Consider the following 23,691-nt stretch of genomic DNA (forward strand, 5'->3'; position numbering starts at 1 on the left):
CAGATGTAAATAACTAAACAAGGTATAAGGTAGTGGAGAATCCAGCCCTGTATTTTTCTGGATCAATAGAGAAAACCCTTCAAATTATGAACATCTGAAGGTAAACCAGAGATGAGGATTTTAGCCACTTACCAGAGACCCTTCAATTCTATGCATACTAATTTAAAAGTCTAAAGAGGTATCATCATGCTCAAATTCAGTGTTCTTGTCTTTGAAAGCAAATAGTAAGTGTGTTCACTTCTAATGTTAGTGAAAATGAAGATAAATTCTTGTATGTTTACTGTATTAATGTGTTGTCTTTTAACTGCTTATGAGAAAAACTTACTTTGTAAACCCAGAATTTGAGGTTTAGGCCAAGATTTCAGTCACACTAGCTATAAAAACATTCATTCCATTGATTTTAGTGGAGTGGTTCTGCATTTATACCAGTGTAACTAAGAGCAGAATTTGTTCCTAATCCTTAAAATCACTATTGCAAGAAGTGCTCTTCACTACACTTACACATGGGGACTTTGAAGGCAGAGTGTATGAGAAGCCAAGTTGTGCAAAAATGGAATGACATTTCTTTACCTTTTATGATCTTTTGATGCTGTGCAGCTTGCAGAGCATATGAAGTAGCTGTAGGTTAGGATTACAGAGGGGAAGACAGTTCTGTAATGCAGAGTGAGCTTTTCAGTGTCTGAGTTTTGAAGCATTCATGACACAATATCTTCATGACTTCACATAGATCACATGCAGGTAGAATATAATGCATAAAACTGATCTTGTCTTTTCAGGCTGTATTTGCACATTTAGCCTCATTTTTAAAAGTTAAAATCCATGTGAAGAATATTTCTGTAGTGAGAAAAAAGTTAAAATCAGTCTGAAATGGCAGTCTGTCAGCATGTAATGTTCGGTGTGTTCTAGCTACTTGCTTCACAAGACACCGGCATCTATCTGAGATGAGACTTTTTGTTTCCAGTTTGCTTTTAAAGCATAAATCTGAAGTAAGGGGTCAATTATAGTAGTTTTGTTTTGCCAGGAATTCTGTTCTATTAAAATATTTACGTCACCCGTTATTACTTTCCAGAATGTAATATTGTTCATTTCAGTGCTTCTCGAATATTATTTGTTGTACGGTACACAGGCTGGCAGTATGACAGTCGAACATGCAGGACCTGCAAGTGGCTCAGCTACATCTCCTTCTAGTTCTGTCCAGGTTCCTTTCTCAGGACTGTAGCAAATAGTAGAAGATTTGTAGGCTCCCTATGACAGAACAAAATCTTATTGAAACATTGTGAGAGCAAAACTTGAGACACATTAAAGAGGCTCAATTGTCATAAAGTGTTGAACACTCACCCTCTCAAAATCAAGTCAGTCTGTATCCACAAAAGAATGAGGAATCTGGTGGCACCTTAAAGACTAACAGCTTTATTTGGGCATAAGCTTTCTGCTAATGCCCTAATAAATCTGTTAGTCTTTAAGGTGCCACCGAACTCCTCATTGTTGCTCTAAAAGTGTCTTTAGTGAGGTATACAAGTATTGAGGGACCCAAAATCACTACTCAATTTTGCCAAATTACACCCCTCTTTTGTATCACTGCACCTTGTACAAATTAAAATAATGTATTCTAAAATATCTTATCTTAAAAGGAAATTGAAATACTGAAAAAATGCTAAAAGTTCCCTACAAGTGACTGATGCTCAGATTAAAAAAAACTCTGAAGCTGTCTTAAATCAATCCACGTCCTCTTCCCCAACTTCATTAGCGCATATACTCATATACATCATGCAAATAACATTACCAAAGCTTTGCTTCTTTTTTCTAAAGTCAACTATAAAGGGGCTGATCTTTCTCTTATCTGGTAGTAAATCGAAGGTCAATAGAGCTACCATGCTGTACAACTAGTGTAAGTTTGAGGAGAACCTGGCTCAATGTGTCTGAAAAAATATTTCAGTCCAAGTCAATGGGACTATTCATGTAAGTAAGGGAAGCAAGATCTCAAACATACATTAAAATTACACTTGTTTAATAACAACAAAATGTACATGTAGGACTACATTTTCCAAAAAATTGCAAGTATTCTAACCTATAAAAACGTACATAGGTGCCAAAAGGCAATTGTGCAGGCAGATACACACTTGCAAATAGGCACTTTACACAGAAAGTTCCATCAAGTTTAAGTTCCACTTAATTTTATGTAGTACTTTATGGGCCCAATCATGTACCACTGACGTCAATCCTGACTTCAAAGCACTGTATGACATCAACTAAACCTCACAATAACAGAATAAAACAGGTAGGTAAGTACTAGTAGTCTCCTTTAGGGAAATTAGAATGTGAAGTGACTTGTGCCAGGCCATGCAGGGAGCCAGCGGAAGAGCTGGGATTATAATCCCAGAGCTTTTGATACCCAACTATGTGCTAAATCCTTTAGACGACAACATTTCACAGCACCTGTTTTGCATGCCCAATCCCCAGGGTTCAGTGCAACTTCTTGTTTTACATATATGTGTGTATTTTATGGATGTAACTTAAGCAACAGTGTTTGCAGGCTAAGGCCCAGAGTTGTAATGCTATTTAAGCACTGCAGCTCTCAGCATTGCAATGCTTAATTGATTTAGGAGCTTAAGTCCCATTTTCAAAAGTGTGTTAGGCACTTTAAATCTCACTGTCAGTTGATGTCCTAATTGCCTATATCACTTCTGTAAATGAGATTTAGGCTCCTAAATCACTTTGGCAGTGCAACACTAAGTGGAGCATGCCTATATAGTTTTAAAAATCTGTAACTTAGCCCTTAATCTATATTTTTATAATAAAATAAATTTGGAAATGAAATAAGATTATTTCCATCAGAAAATCAATAGGTAATGTCAGCTTTACAAACCAAGCTGTAAATCAGCCTCAAGAACATTTTCAATGCATCCAAGATTTTGACGGCCCTTGATTTATATTTTCAGCATTCCTTAGAAGGAAAAAAAAGAACAGGCACAACTTTTTTTCAGACAGTAACTAAAAATTGTATGAGGAGCCATTTTCAGAAAACAGGTACACACCATACTCCAACTGTAGCCTCCAACAAGGTAAATACTATCATCAAGAACTGTGCATCCAGGGCCACTGCGACCTTCCAAAATAGGAGTCTGAAGAATATTCCACTGGTCACCTTTTGGATCATAGCATTCCACAAGCATCACATCAAGATGGGAGAAACCTAAACAAAATATTTAGAAAATAACTTAAAGCAGGCATCTTTAAGTTTCTAGATCCTTTTTAAAAGCCACATTTATTTCAAAAGTACAACTGCGGCCACCTCTAATAGTTCCTGATGAATGATAATAGTAATAGGAATAGGAATTTTCTAAAAAATATGAAAGTCAGGAGCTGCAAAGTCTGGATCTGAAATTCTGTGGTGAATTTGTATGCAGCGTTTTGGTTTGGGCCCATACCTATTTAAACAAAGTGAAAATACACAGTAACTGTTCCAATACCAACCTCAACTCCCCAACCACTATCCTGCATTTAACTTCCACAATCACCTGCTATCCAGGAATAAAGATATCGTACTGGCCTGTCAGCTGCAAAACTATCCACTCCCCATTACAGAGATCTCCCACAGGCCAGTGACCACATTGTCTTATATTAACCTCCAAAAATGGGCCACACACAACAACTATATATGGAGCCCAATTTTATGCTATTAACCTTACTTATATAGTTCAGAAGTCCAATGCCACCAAAACCAGTGGTCAACTTTTTCCACATCCACCCTGATCATATGATGAAAGACTCCCAAATAGCCTACCCTTACAATAAAGGCCTAAAATATTCCTGTACTTGATACAAGCCAGCAGGATAGCTGCAGATGTTATCATAATGCAAAAATCTAAGTTAGTCAGGGAAAACTGGCATTTATTTCATTCAGCCACTAGTGAGGGTCTTCCACCTGTAACTGGAGGAGAGGTGAGAGTAAATGGACAGAAAGATAAAAGCTAGTGATGGGAAAAGTTCTGAGTATTTCGAGACTTTCCAATGTTTAAGGTTTTGAAAAACTAAAATTTCTTTATGTTCAATTGTTTGTTTTTTAACTTTAACTTAGAACTTCCTGACTTCAAATGTTTGGGGTTTTGCTTTTTACAAATATTTTATTTACAACAATGTTTTAAATTAATAAATATTAAGACAGAACCGTAGCACTTTCTCAATGAATCTTTTTTATAAGGAAATTTCTCTATCTTTCAAAAAAATAAAAATAAAATTATTCTATTTCTTCCTAACACTAGTAAGTTTAGAAGAAAGTCATTTTAGAAACGAATGATGAAAAATCTTATCCAATGTACAGATATGTAAGCCAGCTCCTCTAATGTTTATTTCTTTAACTATTTCAATTTATATTAACTCTTTAAAAAGCACCTAACCCAAGGTCCCTGTAATGAATCAAAAATACAACCGCATAACAAACCTAACCAAACCAGAGGCTTCTCTTCATCCCAAACTAGAAAATAACTAAGAAATGATGAAAGCAGACCCCAAGTTAAGAAATGATGAAAGCAGATCCCAAACAATATTCCTCCTCACCAACCAATTATTCCATCCTAGAAGTGGGGGCAGTGTTCCCTGAAGATCAACAGATCCAAGCTATTCTGGACAAACATGGGATGGGGAGTAAGTTTCAAAATTTAGGTTGCCTCAAGTAGAATGTCTTGCTAGTAGCTACTATTTTATACAGATGGGGTTCCAGCTTGAGCACCAATGCTGACTTCTGCAGCAATAATGCACGGCGAGAAGCTGTTCCTAAAGTAGACAGGTTCCAAGCCATTTAGGATTCTATCATTCAAAACCAACATCTTAAACCTCACCCAGAAACCACAGATAGGCAATGCAGAAGCACTGGTGTCATATGCTTCCAGAAAAATACTCTGCTTAATAAGCAGGCTGCCATATTCTGAACAAGCTTCAGTTTTCAGCTGATTTAAGGTGTGGCCTCATTAGTGTGCATTGCAGCAGTCGTGAAGGAGCAAAGACTTGGATTATGGTGACACAGACTATATCCACAAAAAGAATGGTCACTCTCTCCTGATGGAGATGAAAAAAAGCCTTCCTGGTCACTGCTGCTTTGTAATCATTAAACAGCAGCTGGGGTGCAACGATGCCCCCAGATTGTGAAAAGGTGGGTACAAGTCTTCCAAGCAAGAGATAGATATAATGCTCTCTCTCTCTCTCTGGTTGCTTCCTGCAACCAAATCAGTATCACCCCAGTTTTACTGGCATTGATCTCAGCCAGCTAGACCTCGTCCATGCCCCAATCTCCCCCAGACATTGAGTAAAGCATTCAACAGCACTGACTGGATCAGATAAGATAGTGAAGGAGAGATGGGTATCAACAAAATGAACATACTGAAGCCCATGCCTCCCCACTAATGCTCCTACTGGCCTCATGTACACAAGGATGGAAACAGGGAGGGAGACAAGATGGAGCCCTATGGAACACCACATATGAGCTCCCTTAGAGGTGATGAGTGATTACTTGAAGCCACCATCAGGGAATGCTCAGCAAGGAAAGAATGAAGAAACCACATAAGAAAAGCCTTATGATACCACTCTTGTCAGGAGAAGGGCACCTACTAATGCCACCACCACTGTTGTACTTGTACCATTTGGAGGTCTGTATCCAGATTGTCAAGGAGATCTGAGGTATCTAGGTCTCTGAGATTGATTCTCCGCTGCCATGTACCTTGTGGAATCATTTACAATTGTGCAAAGTAAGTGCAAAGATATTGTAAAACTATATAAAATTGGAATGATAGCACTTATGCCCACTTTGCACAAATGTAAATGACTACACAAGATACAAGCAAAATGGGAGAATCAAGATCTGAATGTGGAAGCCTACAGACAATATATATGTAAACAAAGAATTAGGTACTCAAAAAAGGCAAAACTAGATCTGTGCTGCAGCTTTCATTGGGGATCAATGCATCACACAATTCTGAGATCTTCACGTGAAGCCATTTTGAGTTAAGAGTGGACAAAAGAAGTCAGAATGATTTTTTTAAAGTGTAAATCCACTCTTTTTTGATAACAGCTTGTTAGATTGGCAACAATAATGTCTCTTCTTTCAGTGATCAAGTCTGCAAATTTTTTAGAAGGGGTCAAAATGTGGTTTAGAATTGGCATCATCTTACAGTCTAGACTGTGGAATCTACTATGGTTCTATAATACTTATAATGTCCCTCTGAGGTAAATTGTATACTGTCGCTTTACGGATGAGTAAATTGAGGCTCAGGGACATTAAATGATTTGCCCAAGTTCACACAGGAATTGAGTTGATCAGCTAGAAATAGATAACAGGAGTACATGCTCCCATTACATGCTCTATTCTTTAGACAACATTTCCTCTTATCAAATATCTTAAATCTCAAGAGAGCCCAAACAATTTTAGGAACACTGCAATAAAATTACAGTCTTAGTAATACACCAATATGATTTGTTTTATATTGCTATCTTCTTTCTCATCAAAGGGAACAGAAAACAGAAAAGAGAAGGAGAATATAAGACTTTCTGCGAAAGGGCACTTGGTGATATAGTAGCCCATAACAATGACGCTTGCAAAATTATTAGTTTATGTCAGGAATGAACAGGTGTGATGAAATGATTTTGCATCACAGCAGAATTTTCAAGGGACCATAATGAGGCCAACCCAGTGTGATAGATTCATAGATTCTAGGATTGGAAGGGACCTCATGGCAGGATCAAATACTGTCTAGACCATCCCAGATAGACATTTATCTAACCTACTCTTAAATATCTCCAGAGATGGAGATTCCACAATCTTACCTAGGCAATTTATTCCAGTGTTTAACCACCCTGCAGTTAGGAACTTTTTCCTAATGTCCAACGTAAACTTCCCTTGCTGCAGTTTAAGCCCATTGCGTCTTGTTCTATCCTTAGGGCTAAGATGAACAAGTTTTCTCCCTCCTCCTTAGACATCCTTTAGATACTGAAAACTGCATCATGTCCCCTCTCAGTCTTCTCTTTTCCAGACTAAACAAACCCAGTTCTTTCAGCCTTCCTTCATAGGTCATGTCTCTAGACCTTTAATCATTCTTGTTGCTCTTCTCTGGACCCTCTCCAATTTCTCCACATCTTTCTTGAAATGGTGCCCAGAACTGGACACAATACTCCAGTTGAGGCCTAACAGCGCAGGGTAGAGCGAAGGAATGACTTCTCCTGTCTTGCTCACAACACACCGGTTAATGCATCCCAGAATCATGTTGTTTTTTTTTTGCCACAGCATCACACTGTTGACTCATATTTAGCCTGTGGTGCACTATAACCCCCAAATCCCTCTCTGCTGTACTCCTTCCTAGACAGTCTCTTCCCATTCTGTATGTGTGAAACTGATTGTTACTTCCTAAGTGGAGCACTTTGCATTTATCTTTATTTAACTTCACCTTGTTTACCTCAGACCATTTCTTCAATTTGTCCAGATCATTTTGAATTATGACCCTATCCTCCAAAGCAGCTGCAATTCCTCCCAGTTTGGTATCATCTGCAAACTTAAAAAGTGTACTTTCTATGCCAATATCTAAGGCAGTGGTTCTCAAACTTTTGTACTGGTGATCCCTTTCACACAGCAAGTCTCTGAGTGCGATCTCCCTTATAAATTAAAAATACTTTTTAATATATTTAACGCCATTATAAATGCTGGGGGAAAAGTGGGGTTTGGGGTGGAGGCTGACAGCTCACGACCCCCCCACATAATAAACTCACGACCCCCTGAGGGGTGACGATCCCCAGTTTAAGAACCCCTGATCTAAGTTGTTGATGAAGATATTGAATAGGGCCCGTCCCAGTGTGCCCTGAATCTGTCAGAGACCCCGCTCAACATTATAGTACACCCACAATTAGTTATGATGAGATAAAGACACTGACACTAGCAGAGATCCAGCTTCACAAATGAGTGCTTTGCCATTGAGCTATCAGAGCATCTTTACTACCCCAAGTATTTGTTGCAGAATCAACACTATAATCCACTCTCCCTTCACTTACAGTTCTTCTTTGAGCTCCTCATCACTGGGCAAATAAGAAGAAATGTTTTCCAAAGAACTCTTTCTCAAAACAACAGACTGCATTTTGGAAGCAAAGATGGCAAATATCCCACAACAGAGAGCAACTCAGCCATAGCTGAAGCACAGAAGGCAACAACATGGTACAGCAGAAAATACGATTGTAACATGTTCCATTTTATTTGTCTGATGAAATTGAGAGATGCCACCAGGGAGATCAGAACTGTGGTCACAACTTCCTGAGTAAAGAGACCTTACTAAAGTGTGTATTACAGTTCCATTTAATTGTAATCAACACACATTCAAATATACTTTAATCAACATTTTGCTATTCTATGGAATATATGAGTCAAGGAACACAAAGCACTTTGTTTACAACCCTCACATTGAGTAGGCCAGATCTTAAGGCCGAATCCTCAGCTGGCATATATCAGTGATATTCCAATGGAGTGATGCTCTCTATTTATTAAACTGAGGATCTGACCCTCTATTTATAAAACATTAAGAGTCCAATGCTGAAACCCTTCTGGGAGCAATATTAAAAATATGGAACTGCACTCTCTTTAGTTAAATGTACATAGTGTTGCAACTCTGTTCTTTACTTATTGCTTTCCTCTATTGCAGGGAAGGACAAAATAGAGCCTAAAAGAAGAAATGAAGAGGGGAACAGTTCCAGTTTTTACATACCTCTTAATTTTGTTATTCCAATAGAAAATAGAATGGTGGAGCTCTGTAGAAATAACACTAGAATGACACTTAAACTGCTACAGCTGTGCAGCTTGTGTAGACATGACAGTGACAGCACAGGTAGTTAATCACTCCCATCACTGTAGTTAATCCATCTCCCCGAGAGGCAGTAGCTAGATTGACAGATGACTTCTTCCGTCAATTTAGCACCGTCTACACTAGGGGTTAGAGTGGCTTAACTACATCACTCAGAAGTGTGGATTTTCCACATCTCTGAGCAACGTAGCTGGGTCAACCTCACTTTTTAGTATAGAACTGTTTTAAAGATCAACATTTCAAAGTACTCAAAGACCAGTATTTTCAAAAAGTGGGCCTGATTTTCAGGTGTGTGGTATATAGAGAGCTTCCACTCCTTCTTTTGGCCTGTCCCACCTCAGAATGCGCCTGTAGGCTGCACAGAACTGGCTAATCTAGTTCTGTACTTGGCATAGAGGCACAATCTAATAACACAGTGGTATTTACTGAGGAGACTTTATGCTTCCCTGTGGTCCCTATATGTGCTTAGTGAGCTAAGGTGCTTCAGCCAACTATGAATATAGGGGAAAATTTTCCAAAGTGCATGAGGCTATGTTTACAAACAAAGATATGATTGTATCACAGGTAGTCATAATCTTGTTGACATTAATCCAGCTAGTATAGGTAACAATAGCAGTGTAAATGTAGTGGCACAGGCTTTAGCACAGACTAGCAACCAGAGTACATACCCAAGCTCCCTACAGGGATTGTGCTCTGGTTGCTAGCACATGCTGAAGTTGTGTCTTCATAACAGGGTCGTCCATAACAGGGTCATAGCAGTACAGCAAAGGGACATATTCTCAATCATGAACACCTCTTACAAAGGAAATATACTTTCATTAATGAAATGTAAATGAAGATGTCACCTTGCAACAGCAATTTGCCTGTGAAATTTTGTATGTCTACACTGTTACGCTACATTTACACTACAAGCTAGTGGTGCAATTCCCCTGCTCGTATACACATACTAAAACTGGTAGGTATGGACTCGGCATGGCTCAGCCTGCTTCTGCGGCCTGTGCTATTGTGGCTACATTGCTATTTTATACTTGCGTTATTTCAATGAGAAGTAGCTTGAGTATGTGTAAACAAGCAGGCCAATCCCACCCTTTGCTCATAGTGTACACGTAGCCCTATTTTCCCCATATTAGTTTGATTAAAGCTAAGCATGCTACAATCATACCTTCACTTGTAATGTAGACATACCCAAAGTGACTTAAGGTCTCATTGGGACTTAGGCTCGTAAGTTATTTAGGCACTTTTGAAAATTTTACCCATAGTCATTTTTACTGCTTCTTTTGCACTGTCAGTTAGTTTCCCCTTTTGTCTGTGTGGCTCTTTCATGCTGCAATGGGGGAGACAAAACAAACAAATTTGATTATAAAATGACAGACACTGTCAGGGAGACAGGAGCAGGAGAGGTGCATGAAACTTCTTTAAACTCATTTTTTAAACTGTCTAGATTACACAGCATCCTTTTAACATTAATGGGAGTGGCATGCACATATTCAAAAAAGAACACTGGATGCCTATACACTAGTCATTAAAGAAAAGCTTTTAAAAGATGAAAACAAGAGACCTTTAAGCAGAATTAATAAAGAATTTAAATTCACAGGCTACATTTAATATTAAAAAGAGATTTTAATTCTCTAGTCCTAATATTTAATGGATGGTTTTTCATTAAATCAGGGGGTTGTTTCTCTGTGAGGCTGTGAATAAAACTCTTACTTCACATCTTGGAAAATGATTTAGAGGAAAATATTGCTGTTACATTTGGGTCAAAGAATAATCTCTTTGTTTCACTGAATTCATGGTAATGACAAATTGTCCATGCTTTTGAGTAATAGAAGTTCCTGTTTTTTTATTATCTAAAGCATTCATTACTCATATATTTAATGTACTGTTATAATGTTGAAATAATTTGCATAAGATGTTTTTAAAACTGCTGGTTCAAGCATCCTGTTAAATTGTGTTTCAGGGTTTTTAAACTTAGTTTAACAATGACTACCTAACAGAAATATCCTCTGTCCAGAGACAGGCATTGAAATGTTGTTTTGCTATAAAAAGGTGACCTTTCAAATGGTTTCCTCCAATTGCATACAGTCGATCATTCATTACAGCCAAAGTGTGGATAGCTCGCTTTGTGTTCATGTCCTGTTTTCGGGCCCAGACGTCCATTACAGGATCGTAGCAGTACAGCCAGGGGACATATTCTCCATTATGAACACCCCCTATAAAGGAAATGTACCTTCATTAATTAAATGTAAATGAAGATGTTGCCTTGCAACAGGAATTTGCCTATGAAGTTTTGTATGTAGCAGTAATACGAAAAGAGACTTGCCCGAAATATATATCTTGCCATTGTGCACTGCTCCTGCATGCGCTGCCAGAGGTTGCGGTAAAGAAGATACATAACGCCATTCATTTGTCTCTAAATTATAGCATTCCACACTGGATAAGTAGCCAGTTTCATTTCTTCCACCAATCACATACAAGTTCTTATCAAGCCGACATGCATAGAAACTGGCTCTCCTAGAGTAAATAAATAAATACAAATGATCCAATTAGTTACTAAGACAATTCTTTCATTCTGTTCTTTGAACTAAATTAGCTGTTACTTTAAGTTCTACTTCAAAAAGGAGTGTCTGTGGGTTTCAAACATTTAGAGCCATTTAAAAATTGGATCTGGTTTGCTAATGAAATATGTGCTCTGTGTCAAATGAATACTTTGTTTTTCATGTCAAAACAATTAACACACATATATCTGGCAATGAATACCTTTTTTTTCCAAAGCTGTTTGTTGCTTTAAATACCACTGAAGGATAAAAAGGTGCTTATTAATGTTTGGGGCATTTGGTACTTTGTACGGGTATAACAACTTAGTAAGACAAAGTGAAAAATGAGGTAGATAATGTAACAATAATAAATTATCTTGACATTCACTTTCTTTATGGTCCTTCAAGGGTCATTGTTCCCAATTTACTAAGAGAACCACATCATCAAAATTTTTCTTCAATTATCATTTTTTTCTTCCTTCTGCAGTACTGCAAATAGAACAACTTTCCTTATGCCAGGCATAGTATTACATTTCTGCCCTTTAACTCACAAAGGTCCAACTAACTAACTCTGATCAAAGTTTTAGCCATCTGCCTGGTTTCACATGCAACTCAGGTACACAGGAAACTAATTACTGTTTCTGGTCAGGGCTATGTGCTGACAGAACTTCTCCTACATTTTGCTTTCCTGGCTCCTTCAAAATTAATGTTAAGTGTTTACCACAGGAATAAAAATACAGTATTGGGGGTGTTTTGAGACTTTCCTAGTTTGGGCCAATCCTTACTTATGGAAGACTCCCCAGATGTTAATGGGAGATTTCCCAGAGTAAGAATGGCAGCATCAGGCCCTTTAGTTGTAAAAAGCATCAGTATGAGGAAGAAAACAGCAGTGCTGAATAGCTGTACACTAGGACTAGTATATAGTTTAAGCTGACAAGACTTAGAGGGCCCAATCCTCCAGTCCTTACTTTTGCAACACTCCCAAGGGAGTCACAGCCCAGACTGACACTGGCGTTTTAGACACTAAGCGGTACAGTTCTAATTACTCAGTGTAACTGAAACACTATATCCAATTAATAAATTGTGAGTGTAGCATATAAAGAAAGCAATTGGACAAATTTTTCAAACTTGCGTAGCTAATATAAGACACCTAAATTGAATCTAAGCACCCAAGTTTGAAAAGGGGTGCCTTAGTCTACTACACAGCCAGTCTTTAGAATCACAAAATAAAGTTCCTTAAGGCATCACACAGATTGTCAAGTTTTACTTAGGCCTCGATTCTGCAAGTCTTTGCAAGGAACAACGCAATGAGCACAAGGTGAGCTGAGGCTATGTGTAGTGTTAGTAAGGCTAAACAGTACGCATAATCCTCCACACTAAACTGAAACTTCAAATCCTGTGTGTTGCCACGCCCTTGCAAAGTCTGTCAAGGGAGTAGAATGACCAAGTCTGATGTGGTCTAGCTGCTCCCAACTATGACCTGATTCTTACTATGAGGCAGGAGAGATTTGATGCCCATGAAGCAGTGCTCTTGCTTATGAGTAATTGGGTTGTTCTGAATTTTCTGTGCTGCCTTTTATTTTTAACTTGTGGGTACCGGGGGCGGCTCCAGGCCCCAGCACACCAAGCGCGTGCTTGGGGCAGCAAGCTGCGGGGGCCGCTCTGCCAGTTGTCGCGAGGGCGGCAGGCAGGCTGCCTTTGGCGGCTTGCCTGCGGGAGGTCCGCTGAAGCCGCGGGACCAGCGGATCCTCCGCAGGCAAGCCGTCGAAGGCAGGCAGCCTGCCTGCCGTGCTTGGGGTGGCAAAATGCCTAGAGCCGCACCTGTTGGGTACATGGGCAACCTCAAACATACAGGATTAAGCCCTTAGGTGCAAGACCAAAATAACACAGGAATGGCGATGCTATCAGAGCTAACAAGTTTTACGCCAACTACCAAAAGAGAACACGGCAGAAGATGGCTGAGGAATGGCTCTGGACATAGCTCCTGGCCTCAACAAGAGCTGTTAAAATAAATTATGACCATTTTATCCATCAATCAGTGGTCAGCTTAAAGTTGCGGCCATGTATTCTCTGCATTATCAGGTAGCACATTACACACATTTTGTACCCTATCAATTTATTCTCAGACAGGTTAACTAAACATTTATAAACTTGACTCTTCCATCTTTTCTTAGTACTGGCTATTTACAGGACATTTTAATAAAATCTATGTCCCCTATTGTTTTCCTGCATAGCTATGTTCAGCTAAGTCACTTTTTTTCTGAATATGGTTGGACTGTATGGTGGGGGGTGGGATATAGAGGGTTTGTTGCTAGTTTTGGAGTTTATGGAAATTTATTGTGCCATGCTGCCTTTTGATATATATATATATATTTATATTTTGTCAATAACCATGGCCATTTTAGTATGTGGCAACTCATAAATTATGTGGTTTTGTTGCCAAAATATTGTACATCCTCCTTCCATATGATAGCTTTGGAGGCCTGTACAATATTTACTAGATTTAGGAGGCATGTGATTGTCCAATAAAATGTAAAGTATATTTTAATGAACAACTTTGTGCAAAACTGCATATGTGAATTAGTTATTTACATAGTGTCAGCAATGCACCATATGCTTAGACATTACAACCTGACATCAATAATATAAACATCTACATAACTGGCAGTCTCTTTAACTTTTGTTCAGTCTCAATATACAGCACTTGTTACAACAGATCTTACTATTTTAACAAAAAAAAAAAAAAAATCTTAATACTGTCCTGTATGTGTACTCCTGGTTTCATCCACAGAGTGTCACTGTTAGGAGCAAAAATGAAAAACCGTGCTTCAGTCTTCTGATTAAATGTGTGTGTATATATATCTGCAGAAACTTCAACAGCAAGGATTTCAAGTTTCCCTCATCTTTTTTCTCCATGAAATACTTTATAGGAGCACTGTGTAAAAACAGTGCATAGGTAAAAGTCTTTTAATTGCTGTAAAATGTGCTCCAGACTATAATATAGTATGAAAAGTCTCAGCTTAGGAATTTCCCCCCAACAAAACTGGGAAGAGACTGTCCACTCTAGTAAGAAAAAATTATACTGGACTGTTATTGTGGATTAGAATATTGGTCCTGCATTTTGCCTCCAGCAGTAGCCAATACTTGATGCTTCAGGAAATAGTGAAAAAGACCCCATAATGAACTTAGCTAAATTTTACAATGCTGTACATAGGAAAGGGGGACAAAATTCCTTTCTGATTCTCAGAGGCTATGAATTTATGCCCTGAAACATTAAATTTGATTACCAATCTTAGGTTGAATAGCTACCAATGTTATTAGTGGTCATAACAAAGTCTGGATCTTTTAAAAAAATATGATCAGATTATTTTTTAAGGAAAAGGTTATTTTTACTTATGTTTATGTTATTAGTGGTCATAACAAAGTCTGGATCTTTTAAAAAAATATGATCAGATTATTTTTTAAGGAAAAGGTTATTTTTACTTATGTTTAGTTTACTTACTAATAAATCCATAGATTAAAATGATTGTAAATTAATTTATTTGTCCTCATTGTATTGTTTACTTTCTCATTTCACTTGGCTTCGGACAGTGAAACAAGGCTGGCAGTTTCCAGACAGCTTCACTTTCCGTTTCTCATGCACTGGTACAATGCTATACTTTTTAGGTTACAAACAATGCAGAGGAAACTTTAAATAAAAACTTTTAACTGAAAAAAAATTAAATATCATGGAACTGTTTTGAATGATACTAAGATTTGTAACCTGCAATTCTGGGCTGAAACTACCTGATGGTTTCTCTTCAGATCTAGAAATATCATTTGAGTCTGATATTTAGTAGCAGTGAATTCCATAGGTTGGGCAATATCGCTGCTATAACAATATTTCCTTTTATTGGACTTATTAGTTTAAATGCACTTCTCTTCAAAAAGTATCCCATTGTGCTTGGATCAGAATATTGGTCCATCTACTATTACGAAGAAGGCAGGACTGATCAATTTTTACTATGCCTTTCTTAATGCAATATCTAACAAGTTTTTTAATATTCACATAAAGTGTTATACACCAGTAAATATTAAGTATTAACTCAAGCAAACAGCACAAAATAATTGGCTTTAAAGATAAGGCAAACATGCTGCTGTGGCACTGAGTCCATAATGGGGATTAGATGTTTGAATATTTTTTTATAACTCAAAAATGAGATCAGTCTAATATGGATTTCAGCATACAAGATAAAAATTCATCATCATTTATCCATCACAGGTTTTACATAGATTTTTAACTTAAGAATTTACTGCATGTGCACAAGACCCCTATTTACCTGACAGGCATTTAAAAGGAGCCATTATAGTTTATCTGGTTCATTATTCTCAGACTAAAATCCATACGTGGACCATATTGAGCCAAAAGGACCCATTAAACAGACTGTATTGTCAACGCTGCCTGAATTGTGCCAACAGATATAGGGCTTAATCCTGCACTCCTTACTTGGAAAAAAAACCTTATTGACTTTGAAGAAGAGCTCTGTGTAAGCTTGAAAGCTCTCTCACCAGCAGAAGTTGGTCCAATAAAAGGTATTACCTCACCCACCTAGTCTCTCTATTGACTTTACCAGGCATTTTGCTTGAGTAAGAAGTGGAGGCGGGATTGCTTTGCAGTTCTGTAATCAGATATATTGTCTTCTAAAAACTGTTATGTTAGACCTCGACGCAAAAGGGTGTAACACCTCTGAGGATGTTATTACAGGCTAGCAAGTAACAATACACATTTTAAGAAATTCCTAATCACATTTTTCAGTAAATTCTCCATCCTTCGAGAGAGGCTCTATCCAGAGGTAACTGACCCACTGCCTGAGTTATGTATCCTAAGTGGAAGGGGAGAAGATTAATTGTCTCACTCTAAAGCCCCCAGCAAAAGGGACTATTATGATTAGAACATTACATTTAAACAAAATTTTGTAACATTTTAAGTTACTAACCATTTTGAACAATGATTTATCACCAAGCAGAGTAATGGGGAAATGTTGAGCAGTCAGAAGGCTCTAGAGGATTTCTAGTTCTTGGTAGAAACTCACCAGAAACTAAAGCTGACTTTCACTAGGGGTTTTGATCCAATGCCCATTGAAGCTAATGGCAGTCTTCCAAATGATTTCCATGTGTGCTGTATCAGGCCCTAAAAGCATCTATAGTATGTTAAGTATCAGAGGGATAGCCGTGTTAGTCTGAATCTGTAAAAGCAGCAGAGAATCCTGTGGCACCTTATAGGCTAACAGATGTTTTGAAGCATGAGCTTTCGTGGGTGAATACCCACTTCGTCAGATGAAGTGGTATTCACCCACGAAAGCTCATGCTCCAAAACGTCTGTTAGTCTATAAGGTGCCACAGGATTCTCTGCTGCTTTTATAGTATGTTAGTAACTACTTTGATGACTCTTATGGATTTGCTACACTCTACCACTGGGGTAACTAGCAAAGAAAATACTATCCAGGTTTGTTCAAGAGATGGGTCAAATCCAGAATCTTGAGGCCCAGGGACAGCTTCAAGTTTTCAGATGGTTCAAACTTCTATTATTTTGGTTCTCTGGTCACACTCACACCAGGCAGGAGCCTCCTGGTTCTGGTTCAGATGTCGCTAAAATCCCACAAGATTTACAACATTTCTGAGCGAAATTTCTACAGGAACAACTCATGATATTTCATCACTACTGACTCCAAACACAAATTTTAGCTCAAGCTCAGATTCTGCCTCAAATCTGAAACCCATACCTAATCGAGATCCAAACATCACCTCCTCTGATCATTTGTAGTTTATTTCCCTCTCTTCTAAATCACAAATAAAGTGAGTATAGCACAGACCCACCAGCCATATTGTTTGACACAACACACAAAGTTAAAGTCAAACTAATACATACACAAATTTAAACTTTCTCCACTGTTTCTAGTGCTACTAAGCTGGCCATCACATGTCTTAATATTGTCTCCCTTCCCCCCCCTCCACCCTTCTCCTTTCTGAGTTGTGAGGAGCCTCTTTTCTAATCCAAATAAGCCTTGCTTGCTGACATTCCTTAAGTCTGGATGAACATGTAAGAGAGGACATCCTGTCCATCCTCTTTGCAGGACTTTTGCTCCCATAAGATCTAGTGAGGATTTAGATCAGAGTTATTTCAAATTCCCTAAGAATAGTGGCCAATTTCTAAGTTCACTGGCTGATTTACATACACCCAAGCACTTCTTACATGACTATTATGGAGTTAGCCCCAGTGTATGAGGAGTTTCTGTCAAAAAAAGTATTCTTTCTGATCTCCTAAAATGTTTATACACCCCATCATATAACTGTTAGTTTTTTGTATCAGATCTCATACAATTCCCAGAAACAAAGCCCTTATTAAAGTAGAGTTAAGGTTGAAAATACAGTATGTGTAAAAATAGCTTAAGAGGAAAGTCCTTAATAGAACACTGCTGTTCTAATTATTTTAAAGGCAGAAAAAAGAATCCCAGATATTTGTAAGCATGTAAATGCAGTGTTAAGGTACTCCAAAACAGTCCAAGTTCTGTCCTTACATCCTGACAAACTACAGTGTATTTGGCTATGACAAGTGTGATACTCACTAGAGTTCGGTGAAATTTTTTGACCAAGACGTTTTTCATCAAAAAATGCAGATTCATGTTGATTTAACTTGATTGTTTTGATTGAAAACAAACAAAATTTCCAAAAATACTGAAATGTTTCATTTCAGCCTTTTCAAAACAAAACCTTTTGGTTTTTCAATTAGAGATGACTTTTCATTTTGAAATTTCTTTTTTTTTTATTTTTTAAAAAATTAAAAACATACAATTGCTGGAATTGAGCACAAAATGTTTTGTTCGATCTGAAATGATTCCCTCCACCTGAATTTTCACTTTGCTGAAAATTTTTTAAAGAATTTTGTTTCAGGTAGACCCAAAAAAACATTAAATTTTTATTTTATTTTATTTTTGGAATTTCCAGCAAACCAAACAATCCATTATTCACACAGCTCTAAGAATCACTACTAGCAAATTAGTTAGACGCCCTTTCAGCTGGAGCTCTCTTAAATCCTGTATCATTTGACATTTCTCTTGTGGCTATCTTAAACAATGTCCATAGTGGTATACACTGCCTAGCTGAGTTTAAGGTGTCCATAGAGGCAGGGAGCTCGACTGCAGCAGATAGTTAAGAGTAAACAGAGTTGTAACATTTCCAGCACCTGGAGCTAGGAAATTATCTTAGGAAGGTGGGATGGGAGCTTGTCAGGTCTTGTACAAAGTGTAAGAGGAGAGATTTTGGTGAACTGGAGGATACTTTTTTTAATTTTTTTCATAAAACATAAGTCAAAACTTGGATTTCCTGGCTTTCAAATATTTATTTTAAAACCTACAACATTCCACTGAGGATTTCCCCCCTCGTGATAGGATGCAGGGGTATGGTGCAAAGGTAGCTTTAAGGAACCTTTACATTCCTCTGATCTTGGTGCTGTTCTAGTGCCAGGCCACTCTCCAGTACAAAAGAAGAGTAGCACAAATGCTGCTCTAATTTGTGCAGGCTGCCAGCAACTCCTACAGGCAGACCAAGATCACAGAGGAGTGGGGCTGCTCCTGCCAGCTAAGTCAAGTTTAGGATCTTTTTGCACTGCTGCAGTGGCAAAAAAATATATCCTCACACAGGAGGATTGGGGTCTCAATGTTTCTGTTGTCTATAACTGACACTGTCCTGTCCTGTATCTATTGCACACTTTTTGTGACGTTTGGCACATGCAACATAACTTGGATGTGACAGCCAACCATTAAGAAAACGAAAACAACAAACTCTGCAGAACATTTTGGAGACTTCAGAAAAGGACGCAATCCTGCAGTCCGTACTTAGGCAACTCTCCCCCATGAAGTCAATGGGAATTTTGCAGGAGTTAGCACTGTAGGATTTGGTCCCTCGACTTTTGAATTTGGAATGCTTCAATAAAATTAGAAGCACAAAGAGAAACAACAATACATTGAGATTTTATCATCAACATCTTTACTAATTCTACAGCATTCCCTGTTTCCAGAACTAAGCCAACCCTCAGCTCCTCTTAAGACAAAAAATGAAATAGTGAAAAATTTGGAGCATGTTTTTACCTCTCTTGCATGGGTGGAAGTTGTATCCAGCTGTTAAACCTGGGATCATATCGACTGACAAAGTTTGTACTGTGTTTCCCTGTAAAGATAGATTATTTTGACACTCAACTCTTTATTTCATGTACTTAACATTACCATTTAATATATTAAATATATTTCACATGTTGGCAGTTTTTATGAAGAGTCTCCTTTTTATAACAATGTATGAACTCAGCACATGTTGTTATTCAATAAATGGGGCACTACAGTATTTGAGCTAGCACATATCAATGGTATAAATAAAAACGTAAAGAATATTCTTTCATTCTGTAATAAGAACTTGGAAATTTGTATTTGAAAACAGAAGCCCTGGTATTTTCAAATCCACCATAAATAAAGTTCTCATGACACAACAGAAAATTATTGCTCAAGATGGGGCTTCTTCATGGCATTTTTATGACTAGAGGACTTTGTGGCAGTTTGAAAAACCACAGGAATAACATGTACTTTCCTTCCTTCCCACTTCATTTCTATTTGGAGCAAGGTGAAAAAGATTGTTTAAATAACCAGGAGCTACACAGATCATTAACATGTGTTGTGTGACTGCTACACTATTTTGTTTTTATTCTACTACCTATCTACAGTGTAAGTTAGCAGGAGTTATACATGTGCATTGGGGGGAGAATATACTCTTAGAGTCTTATTCCAAGTGTGTTAACTAAAATGGGAAACATGAGCAACATAAGCCAGTTAACTAGCTTATCCCTGCTGTCAAACCCCAGAATTGTATGCATGCCTTCACGATATTAAGATTGCACCTTATTTTACATACAGATTGACATCAAAACAAGAAGACTGAAGCAAAAGAGTGTATTGCAATTTCTGTGTAACACCTGAGACTTCAACAGATGAGGATCTCTGAAAAAGAAACCTTTGTTTATGTATGTGTGACTAAAAAATTGAATTAGAGGCTCCAAAAGACAGTAGGATAACCCAACCGTATACGTCACAGTTAAATAAATGATCAGAGGGTATTCTGCAAGGTGAATATTTGACATTGTCAAATCATCTAAAGGATTGGTCCCCTTTGCTTCTTCTTTTGTACACAAACCTCAGTATACATTTATAAACATCAAATTCATAGATAAGAACAATGATCCAGCCACAATTTTTAACTCTAATAATCTAAGAACGTGTTCTACAAGGATTTAGAGAAAGGCACATGTTGTCTTCTACTTCTGGAGGTAAATTTATCTTCTGTACTCTGTGAGAGCATGCTTACGAGATGGGATATGGTAGGTGACTGCTAAAAAGTGCAGTATGTTCTGCCAGATCCAGCATGTCCCTAAATCAGGATTGAGGCCCCATTTTGCTGGGTATTACACAAATATATCTGAAAAGAGGGGGTAAGATTCTGCCCTGTTGAAGGCAATAGGAGCTCCGCCACCGACTTCAGTGAGGCCAGGATTTCACCCATGGTCCCTGCCTCAAAGAGATTACAATCTGTAAAAACAATGAAGAGATGAAGGTTGGGGGCAACAGATATAGCATACAAGAAAAACAATTGGGTTGGTAGTAGGCAGGCACACGTCATGTTAATTCCAGGTCTTTTTTAAAAATCTGTTTATATATTTATATTATAAAAAGTAGATTTACAGAACAGTTCATGGGCAGGTACTGAATACAAGCTTGAATTCTGGGATGGTTCTAATGCTGCTATTGATACTACAGACCAAGATCTCAGAGTTTATTATGCCCTCAGAACCCCTTGGCGGTATAACAGCTTTTTAACTGTTGTTACTCTACACGCCTCTGATTTTGTGGTCCTACACTTCATAACACATTATGCATTGGTGCTAGCATAGGAGTTTCCAAACTGCCAAGCACAACATGCTTTAATGTGGATCCTCCAATCTATTCTTGGAATTCAGTTTGAAAGAAAATTGCATGCACCAGTTTGCTTTGCACGTCAGCCTGGAAGTGCATGTTAGGAAGTACTTCTCACTATGAAGAAACCGTGAACTGCATTTGAAAATAAAAAGTCTGCTATTCCTGTCCAGTGAAGTGAGCACAGGGGGAGTCAGATTAGGCAAATCTGTGCAAGGTGAATGGGAGCACTAGCTTGTTCCCTCTCCCTCAAATCCTGCAAGAAAATCTTCTGCCTCAATTCTGCAGTCAGGGCTCTGTGAGGCAGTGCTAGGAGTGTTGCCAGGGAGTAGCTGCATTCTTCAATGTACTCCCTTACAGATCTCACAGATATTCAATGCTGCTCTTAGCAGCATTCACCACCACAGGGTCCCATTTGTGGCTGGTACTGCACAGCCATGAGAGGAGGCTGCAAATGACAAAATGGCTCTCAGGCTGCCAGGCTGAAGAAGGAGTCCAAAATATGTCCTGGAGGGTCCAGGTGCTCTCTCTAGAGGTTCCAAGTTGTATGGGGTTGGGAGCAGAGCTCCTCAAGTGTCTGCCAGTTTGGTGGCTCATACCCACTGCTCCTACCTCTAGTTTCTCCCATCCCAATGGGAACCTCCATCCAATGAACATAGAAGCAGCAATGAAAGCCCAATTTTGATTCACATAAACAAACAAAGAAACGAACAATGAATTCTCATTTACACTACACACCATTTACACTGCTCTGACAGATCAGTTACATTCACACTCATTTTAACACCCCCTCCCGCCCCTTTAGACTGCCAGAGTTGTATAAAAGGCCCTTAATGTAAATGATATTGGGTCTAGTGTGTGTAGTGATGACATGCTTTATTTAGTCTAAATAAAGTATAGAAGAAGTCCAGGAATAAGTGGACAATGTATAGTGTATTATATTCATGTCCAATTTTTTGTAATGTATCAGATCCATCTTTATTGGGGTATACGTGTACAGTGATCATCAGTATCAGTAGTGCTCCTGTCCCAGATCTATTCTGTTCACACATTATGTTTATATGGTATTTACAGAGTTTGAAAAACTTGATCCTGTGAATCAATTTCTTACATGGAAGTTGTTTTACTCCTAGGGAGAGTGTCTTCAACTCACAGAATGAACTTTAGACTCTAGTAGTTGATTTAGATGCCTTTGCACTTAAGATATTAAGAAGGATGGACTGATGGACCATCTGATCAGGAAAGCTGGGTTCAATTCCTGCCACTGACACAGACTTCCTATAGGACCTTGCTCAAATCACTTAATCCCAGTTTCTTCATCTGTTAAATGTGAATACTTATACATCCTTTCTCAAACCTTTAGTCTGTCTTGACTACTTAACTGTAAACACTCTGGTGTAGGGTTTGTTTCTTACTATGTGTATGTACACAATGGAGCACCCCAAACAACAGCCGGGGAGCCTGGGAACTACCGCAATACTAATAATAATTATAATGAAACAACATGTACAGCAAGCTCCTACTTAGAATACAGGAGATTCAACAACAGAGATAAAGGGTTTTTTTCTCAAGACATTTAGTGATGTTTTTAACTGCACCGGTAATATGCTTATAGAGTGGACTGAATTGTTTGTCTCAGATTTTAGGAAGTGAACAGATGTAACAATTTTCTATAATTTGGTTTAGTGCAGATGCTGAAATGGGACATTCACAATAAAATATATGCAGTATGTGTAATTTCAGCTGGATCTTCTGGTGGTTTAAAGTAAAAATGTGTACCTGCAAGCTGTTTTATGGTTTTCTCAGTCATAATCATCTCTGTTACACAGACTGCTACAACTACAACTTGTTCTTCATGTGCAAGCTTTCTAACAATGTCCGGACAATTCTGTGAATTTTGCAAGGCACAGTGTTCTCCTTTTGCTTTGCTCACAAGACTGTTAAATTGTTTTTCTCTTTGCAGTAAATTTATGAAGTAATCAAACCAAAAGAAGGTTGCAGCAGATAATCTATATGGAAAGCTCTTGTACAAGACTAGAAAAAGGACCAGTTTGAGAGTCTTGAGACTCTAGATAATTAACACATTAACATCTTGAGCTGAAAGAGTCTGGTTAAACATTGGAAAGAGAGCATTCATTTACTGCAACAGCATTATTATATTATTACAGGAAGGAAACTGGCAATGAGGGTTAAAATTCTTAACAGCTGCTGCCTGGTGCCTTCACTTGAAGGAGTCTGTTCTGATGCCTCTGGCATTTCCCAAGGGATGGGACCCGAGGAACAGTGGAGAAACTAAAGCTCCAGATATTTATGATGTCATTGGCTGGGACATAA

General features: G+C 38.2%; 1 protein-coding gene across 1 annotated transcript in view; it reads right to left on the reverse strand.

Annotated features, from left to right (window-relative positions):
* Nucleotides 1-1,104: 1,104 nt before the first annotated feature.
* The window catches only part of KLHL14 (kelch like family member 14), a 77,162-nt gene continuing 54,575 nt past the window's right edge, over nucleotides 1,105-23,691 (reverse strand). Inside the window, exons 4-8 of the mRNA XM_032765265.1 lie at nucleotides 19,492-19,570; nucleotides 11,152-11,342; nucleotides 10,883-11,041; nucleotides 3,036-3,193; nucleotides 1,105-1,245 (exon numbers count right to left, since the gene is read on the reverse strand). Coding sequence (XP_032621156.1) covers nucleotides 1,105-1,245; nucleotides 3,036-3,193; nucleotides 10,883-11,041; nucleotides 11,152-11,342; nucleotides 19,492-19,570 — 728 coding nt within the window. The remainder of the gene's footprint in view (nucleotides 1,246-3,035; nucleotides 3,194-10,882; nucleotides 11,042-11,151; nucleotides 11,343-19,491; nucleotides 19,571-23,691) is intronic.

The sequence above is a fragment of the Chelonoidis abingdonii genome, chromosome 2 (genome assembly GCF_003597395.2).
Source record: "Chelonoidis abingdonii isolate Lonesome George chromosome 2, CheloAbing_2.0, whole genome shotgun sequence".
Lineage (NCBI taxonomy): Eukaryota > Metazoa > Chordata > Testudines > Testudinidae > Chelonoidis > Chelonoidis abingdonii.